General features: G+C 45.4%; 1 protein-coding gene across 1 annotated transcript in view; it reads right to left on the bottom strand.

Moving 5' to 3' along the window:
* Window positions 1–7,470: 7,470 nt before the first annotated feature.
* Window positions 7,471–8,503, bottom strand: part of LOC133015718 (protein sidekick-1-like) — a 280,020-nt gene continuing 278,987 nt past the window's right edge. The window contains exon 53 of the mRNA XM_061082987.1: window positions 7,471–7,776. Coding sequence (XP_060938970.1) covers window positions 7,471–7,776 — 306 coding nt within the window. The remainder of the gene's footprint in view (window positions 7,777–8,503) is intronic.

The raw sequence follows: 8,503 nt of genomic DNA, 5'->3' as shown, positions 1-8,503 counted from the left end.
AGCACCGGGAGAACAAACACACAAAAAAAAGGAAGCGCAAAAAGAAGCGAGACAGAGAGGAAGGCAGAGGGAGACCGGAGTTTATCCCACTTGGCTCATGTTTCAAAGCTCTGAAGGATGTTTTTGAGGAAAACGTCTATAAAAATGAATCTTTTCACAAAGATAGGAAACTGCTCTGACTGGGCAAACACGCACACATGTAAACACTTCTCACACAGACTCAACAACGCTGCTATTTAGTGTTTAAGAGTCTGTGCCTTGAACTGACCACAGTCATACTAGCACTGCTGCAGGAGGAAATACGGTCCGTCTGACCTTAAAATGGCCTCAAAAAACGGTTTGAGCCTGAACAAAAGAAGATGGAGTAGATGCACCTGCTTCGCTCACACACACACACACACACACAAGTGATTACTTTCCATTAGGATACTCTGACTGCCGCCCTATAGCAGTCACTTCTTCTGCTGTGAGAAGAAAACACTAAGGACTTTTCAGAAACACACACAGCTACGGAAATACACACGTGCCAGTAGTCTGCAGAACGACTAAGACTAAAATCTCTCGGTACACACACACAACAGTTAGACAGACACACACACTCTGTCCCTCTCAAACCACGCACTCACACATATGAGCACAAAGTGTCAAGTGGCTGTGTAAGTATGGTGATTTGCTTCTCCTGACAGACAGGAAATAAGGGAGTCGACCAGGGAACTTACTTCCTCTTGGACCTGACTAACTTGACATCTCACACACACACACACACACACACACACACACACACACACACACACACACACACACAGAGACACACACACAGAGTCTTCTTCTTCATTGTTTCCTCTTCTTCTCTGATACACATGCACACACTAAATCTGTCAGAATCGTAAATCTCTGCAGAGGTCTCCAGGATTTGAGCTGCTCCGCTGTAGGATTAGATTTGTGTCTGTGTGCAAAAAAGAAAGAGGAATTGTTTTTTACCTTCCACTAAATTTAGTTTAAATGCATGAAAAACCCTCAGGTTGCATGCTAATGTGGTTGTGCATAGAACAGTATGCTCTTTACACTTCCTTCTATGATTTCAAAATGGCTTCTTGATCCTTTTGCACGGATCGACCTCTGTTGAACTGTGTATTCAAGTGAGTAAAGTCCCCTGGTAATTTCAGTAGTTAGGATATTATTCTAACTTAATATATATTTGTTTAATGTAGTAATGGTCACCTCAAATACAGACCATTGCAGTGGAGGACAACTAGAACTTTATTTCCCTTGTATTTGACACTTTATTTACTCAAAAGTTATTCTAAGCCTCAAAGTAGATTTTTATTTAATGTCCTATTTGAATGTAGAATTACCTTTGTAAATTGAATTAGATGTGGACATGGTTGTGTCTCGTCTTCGACCCGAGAAGCAGACACACACGATTATAAAGAGTGTGGCGGAGGTGGACGAGTCATGGTCAGGTTGTGCAGCGTGGACAATGATAATCAGCTCAGGACGAGACAAGGCTCCTAATGGACTCTCGCCTAATTACAGCCTGGTTAAGCAAATGTCCTCCTCGGCTTCAACTGTTTGACGATGATGACAGAGAGGGACTGGGTGTGTATGTGAGTGTGTGTCTGTGTGTGTGTGAGAGTGCACATGTGTAAGTTGCACGCTAGTCTCTTTGATTTGAACTCTCCAACGTCAGATCAGTTGCCTCGGTTCACTTGTGTGTGTGTGGTCCAATCAGCATCCGGCTCTGGCTGAGCTGAGCCAATGACATATGTCATATCAGCACTAATCGCACTAACAGATCCACAGAGTGATGATGATGCTTTATTTGGCCTCCTCGAAACTGAAGGCAACTCCCAAAGTCACGATGAGAAGCTCAACTTTGGCGAGCACCTCTCTTCACTGCTTCATCATCACACTTCTACCTTCTTCATCATCACACTTCTTCCTTCTTCATCATATCACTCTCCCCTTCTTTCTCATCTCACTCTCTTTCCCTCCTTCATCATCTCACTCTCTTCCCCTTCTTCATCATCACTCTCTTTCCCTTCTTCACCATCTCAATCTTCCCCTTCTTCATCATCTCCCTCTTTCCCTTCTTCATCATTTCACTCTTCCCCTTCTTCATCATCTCACTCTCTTCGCCTTCTTCATCATCTCACTTTTCCCTTCTTCATCATCTCACTCTTTCCTTCTTCACCATCATCTCACTCTTCCTCCTCTTCATCATCTCACTCTCTTCCTCTTCATCATCTCACTCTTTCCTTCTTCACCATCATCTCACTCTTCCTCCTCTTCATCATCTCACTCTCTTCGCCTTCTTCATCATCTCACTCTTCCCCTGCTTCACCATCTCACGCTTCCCCTTCTTCATCATTTCACTTTTCTCCTCTTCATCATCTCACTCTTTCCTTCTTCACCATCATCTCACTCTTCCTCCTCTTCATCATCTCACTCTCTTCGCCTTCTTCGTCATCTCACTCTTCCCTTCTTCATCATCTCACTCTTTCCTTCTTCACCATCATCTCACTCTTCCTCCTCTTCATCATCTCACTCTCTTCCTCTTCATCATCTCACTCTTTCCTTCTTCACCATCATCTCACTCTTCCTCCTCTTCATCATCTCACTCTCTTCGCCTTCTTCATCATCTCACTCTTCCCTTCTTCATCATCTCACTCTTCCCCTTCTTCATCATCTCACTCTTCATCATCTCACTCTTCCCTTCTTCACCATCTCACTATTTCCCTTCTTCATCATCATCAATCTTTCCCCTTCTTCATCATGGTTCCCGTAGGAAGTGAGTCAGTCAGGAGGTGATTTCATTCTGCACACACTCATCCTTTCTAAACAGTCTCAGTATGAACGGCCTCTCCATGTGAACATTATTTAGAGCATCATCTGACGATGAGTTCAACTTTGGCAAGCACCTCTAGAAGCTGTGACCTGAAACGTGTTATGTAGACGAGAGAGAAGAGCTTTGGTTTAACAGCTGGAGGCTCAAGCCACATTTTATTCAATTACCTTTGGCAAGGGGAGCAATAATAAAGACCATGGGTAGTTTTTATAACTCTTTTGCCACTAATGGACCATTATCATTACCCACATTAGCAACGATAGGACAAAATAATTCCACATTCTCTGTATTACAGAACTAATTGCTCACATCCCTGTTGCTGTGTGAAGCCACTTTCCTGCTTTAATGTCATTCAAACATATTAAATGCTCCCATTTGATTTGGTGTTTGTAAAAAAATCATTTTCCATTTCATTCCAAAATGCATGACTTTCAAACTGCAGAGCTGCAATAACAGCCGGAGACGTTCTCCTTCTTTTCCACTAACAGGCGTTCTGGACTCTGGCCTGTTAGCGATATAGAATATGATTTACATTTTCAAACACCCCCCCCCCCTCTCTCCCTCTCTCCTAGACTTCATGTGGAATATTAAGTGTAGAATGAGGCTCCGTCTGGATTCCATGCTGAAAACGTGAATCAGTCAAACAGCTGTGGAGCAGAACGCTCTCAGAGACTGGGAGGTGGGGGGGTTATGAATAAGGAAGGCAGGGAGGAGAGGTGAGCAGATGAGAGGTGGAGGAAGAGGAAGAGGAGGAGGAGGAGGAGGAGGAGGAGGAGGAGGAGGAGGAGGAGGAGGAGGAGGAGGAGGAGGAGGAGGAGGAGGAGGAGTAAGAGGAAGAGGAAGAGGAGGAGGAGGAGGAGGAGGAGGAGGAGGAGGAGGAGGAGGAGGAGGAGGAGGAGTGAGACAGTAAAATGCTGCCGTCACGTAAACTCTAAAATGAAAGATCGATGAGCTTATTTAAATGTGCTCCGAGAGATGAGAGCTGGCGTATATAAAGCCTTTGCATTTATGAGGAGGGGTGTGGGCAATCGATTGACTGAGGAAAAGACAGAGAGAGAGAGTGAGAGAGGGACTGGGACGGAGGGAGGGAGGGAGAGAGAGAGAGAGAGAGAGGGGACAGGAGAGATCAGGAGGATCAACCTCGGCTCATGAATTTCATCCTTTTACTCCTAAAATAAAACGTTCTAATAAAGGCCGGGGACGGAGGGGTCGGAACCTGGAGAATCTACAGCCTTCGATTGGCCGCCTGGCACAGCTTTTCAAATCAATAACCACACCCCTCCCTCCCTCCACCCCTCCCTCCTCCACCACCGACCACCACCACCACCACGAATCTGGTTCACTAATTTCCCCTTTCCGATCACACACACACACACACACACACACACACACACACACACACACACACACACACACACACACACACACACACACACACACACACACACACACACAACTCCTGCCAGGCGTCCTGAGGTGCAGTCATTTCACAGGAAGGGGTTTGAGGGAGCGGACGGCGTTAAGTTGGGCGCCGTTGCGGAGACCTTGACATCGGGAGGGAGGACGGGAGGAGCTGACTCTGCAGCCGCACCATCCCTCGGTCTCTCGGCACGTTGGGGGGGGGGGGGGGGGGGTGGGGGGCGACCGGGACGAGTGAACCTGTGACACACGCAGAGGTGTTGTCATACCGTCGCCATCGATTGAACTGCAGGCACACAGCTCTCTGAGTGACAAGCACGGAGCGCCGCATTCTCTTTCTAACCACCCCCCCCCAACCCTCACCACCATCCACCACTCCATTATTCCTCCTCACCCCCCTGTCCCTTCCCTGTGTTGGGACATGGTTTTTGTGCAAAAAGCAGGCCTCTCTTTCAGGCCTGTATGGGAAGTCAAAACCTGAAAGCACATGTCCTTTGTCCTGAGAAAGCCGCATGTGCTGGAGCGAACTCAATCTCCCAGAGTGCAATGTGTTCTCTTTGTCCTGAGAAGGTCAAGTAACTCAAACTCCCAGGAGGCTACATGTCCCCTTTGTTTCAGCATCTTCACACATAGGTGCGAAGTTCTACCGAGATCAATTCCATTGGTCAATCTGGCCACATGACCTGGAGGCCACTGGGCCTATTTAAGAGCAGGCCTCCTCCAGAGTCTCTCTCTTTCTCCAATCCCTCGGAGGGCCGAAGGTTTCTCCAGCATCTCTCTTCTCCACCGACCACGACTGAGGACAACAGGCTGCCGATCTTTCCTCCTGCATCGGCGAGTGGAGGAACCGGATTCCTCCAACTCAAATCTTCTCTATCCAACAACCGGAGGGCAAAGGTCGAGCTGGACTGCAACTTCTTTGCCCCTTCCCTTGGACTGAGAGAGACCCTCTCACACACTCACCAACACATCTTTGTTAGTTAATGAATTATTATTATTAATTTGTTGTTAGTTTAGTCATTTTATTTTCATTAATGATATAAACATAAATGGTGCAGCCCGTGTGAGGCAGAGTACAGTTGGCCATAACTGTTTTTCAGTTTTGGCCAAAGCCAGAAATAACTGAATTTGGAATTTGCAGTCAAGCTAAAGGTTTGAATTCAATTCCACTAGTCCGCCACCGGAGTAGACATTCAACGGTATTAACAAACAAGTGCATTGTGGTATAAATTTAATATACTCATAAATTAAATGTTTATTAATAATTAATTATTAATAAGTACCATATTAAGTCCCCATAGTGTTACACTAAAATATTGCCTGTTGCTAATAATTCTAGTTGAATGTTCTTTTAAGAATTTACTTTAACATTTGAATGACACATATTCAATGTTAACTGGTCAAGCTGCGAAATTTCCTGTAACTGTTAAATGCTTTTGAATTAAGACATAGCGTGCCCCCGGCCCTATGTAACAGAGCTTGTACCCGGCTGCTACTGCCGAGCATATCATCCAAGTTGGATAAAGAGAACCTGAGAAAGAGCCACAGTGTGCTTCCAGCCCTGTGAATTTATAGAATCCCTAACTCTTACTGCCTTGCATATCAGTTAGTGTAATTAAAAGTTTGGTGAACTATTTAACCCACCATAGTTTTGGTTAGGCTTGTGTAAGATAGAATCCACACTACAAGGTGTCTGCCATCGCGACACAAAAGCCAACCACACTGCTGTTGATTTATAAACTTAAATCTAATCCTTAAATTTCAGATTCAACAACGGAGAACCCCTGTGTTGAACAATTAGTTTTTTCTCTAGCACAGAGCCTGGCCCCTTTTTTCTGTCTTGTAAGTTGCTAACTTGATGATGAGTCATTAGCTTGCATTCATCACCTCGCCTCCTCGGAAATCATCCTTTTCACTAATCTCTAAATCAAACATGAGCGGAACTTACGGGTGATTCCTGTTTGCACTTGAAAGGAAAAGAGTGAAATATCCTGTAATCCTGTTCCAGTCGTTTATTTGAATGCTCTTCCTCCTTCTCTTCCTCTTCTCCCTGCTGATCCATCGTTTCCACCATTAGCTTTGCATTACACAAACATGGCTGAGCTACGTACGACAGTAAAAAGGGTTTTTTTCCTGTACAAAATCCATCTTCAAAAAATACAAACACACACACAATGGCACACTTTGCTTAGCGTTGAGTGACAAACGGGGGGGGGGGGTCGTCATATATACACACACATGCTTGTACACACGTGACACACTCAAACGCACACGCACGCTGAAACTTGTAAAAAATGAAAAACCTCAGCAGGGTAAAGATGAGATGTGGGGGGGGGGGCATTCGCTCAGTGCAAGCGTTATGGTCTGTGGTCGGGGGGGTGGGGGGTGGGTGTGTGTTTTAAACAGCAGTAGACGGTAAAAAATACATGTTTTCTCTTTTATTCAAACACAAACCCCACACGTCGCTCCAGGAAACCACACAACGCGCTCACTGAGAATTCCTTAAGTGCTGAAGAACACTCGCTCTGTGTCCTTCATCAAACACCATGATTATCCATTGTGTTGTTTTTTTCTTCTTCTCTTCCTCCAGGTTGTGGTCGTTTAAATCCGACAACTCAGTGTTTGTGTTCGCACATCAGTCGATAAAACCTGCTGCTTCCTTTTGAATAACTCTTCACTCTTTATGAGTTCCCTCTCTCCCAGTTCCTCCAATCAGGGCATAAGAAAATCCAGAAGTGTGTGTTTGTGTGTGTGTATTTGTGCAATTATGCGTAAATACAGGAAACCGAAGAAGAAGAAGAAGCGTTGTGCAGAACATTCCACGTTCACCGAGTCCGAGGTGGAATTCTCTCGTCCACATTTACACAAACTGGTCCGTCTCTCGTGGGAGAGTCTCTGAAATAAGTGTGTGAGAGTGTGTGTGTGTGGAAACATTTACTGCATGTGTGTGAGCACAGTGACGGAGGAGAAGAGCAGGAGAGCAACACACACACACACACACACACAGTGAAGATCTTTGTGAACGAGGGGTGGGGAGGGCGAGTGAGACGTGTGGGTTTAGTTCTTTGGGGCGTGAAGGTTCGTCACTCGTCCTCCTCATCGTGTCCTCCCTCTCCTCTGAAGCCGTCAGCTACACTTTGTGTCCATGTGTGTGTTTGTGTGTGTGTGTGTATCACTTTTGTGCAGGTTTTTAGTCTCTAAAGTCAAACAAAGGAGGAAAATCCCGTCACGGGGGTGCGTGATCCCGGCGGGTTGGTGTTGGGGTTGACGTGCGTGTGCGCCGGCTGCCCCGTGGGCGTGTAGGCGCCGCCCGTGCTGTGCTGGGTGACCACGGTCTGGTAGTACGGCTCCGTCTCCGCCGCGGCACATTCCTCGTAGCCGAACGGCGCCGTGATGGCTTTCAGGCCTTTGGGCTGCCGCTTCCACGAGTTGTAGTAGGTGGGGTCGCTCATGTAGTGGTTGACGAAGGAGTGCTTCGGCTGCTCGTCCTCGTAGTCACTGTCTGTCAACTGGATACACACACACACACAAAGACACACACACACACAGCAGGGGTCAGTTTATCTATAAGACAGATCATTTATACACAGTGATGTGATGATGCCATGATGATTGACGTGTAAAACATCTCAATTGGCTGTTCACTCCAGAGTCAGTTACTCATTGTCTGTTATAAAGAGAGAAAACAGATTTGAGTGATGTTCCCGTGATAAAATGAAAACCTCTGGACACATCCAGACAATAATCAGATCTGTGACTGATCACTATCACTCATTTCTTCTTTTAGGATCTTTTTATTCGTCATCTTGAGGAAGACAGAACTCAAGGACATTTAGAAAAAGATCCTTAGTCTTGAAGCAGAGACTTTTTAACCATTATCATCAGCAATTTGACCAAATGAATAAAAGACGAGAGAGACAGATCTTTGACGGCTCAGCCCAGAATGTGATCTGGTGTGATCGGTTCACTATCCAATCTGGGTTTTTTCACACCTGTATTGAGAGTTTCGGATCACGAAAACCATCAGTAAAAGTTACATAGTGGCTCTGAATTGGAGAGAGAAAGAGAGAGAGATGAGAGAGAGAGATGAGAGAGAGATAGTTAGATAGATAGATAGATAGATAGATAGATAGATAGATAGATAGATAGATAGATAGATAGATAGATAGATAGATAGATAGATAGATAGATAGATAGATAGATAGATAGATAGATAGATAGATAGATAGATAGATA

This window comes from Limanda limanda, chromosome 2 (assembly GCF_963576545.1).
Source record: "Limanda limanda chromosome 2, fLimLim1.1, whole genome shotgun sequence".
In the NCBI taxonomy this organism is placed as follows: domain Eukaryota; kingdom Metazoa; phylum Chordata; class Actinopteri; order Pleuronectiformes; family Pleuronectidae; genus Limanda; species Limanda limanda.
Note: the sequence above shows the minus strand (reverse complement) of the source record. Positions and strands in the feature narration are given on the sequence as shown.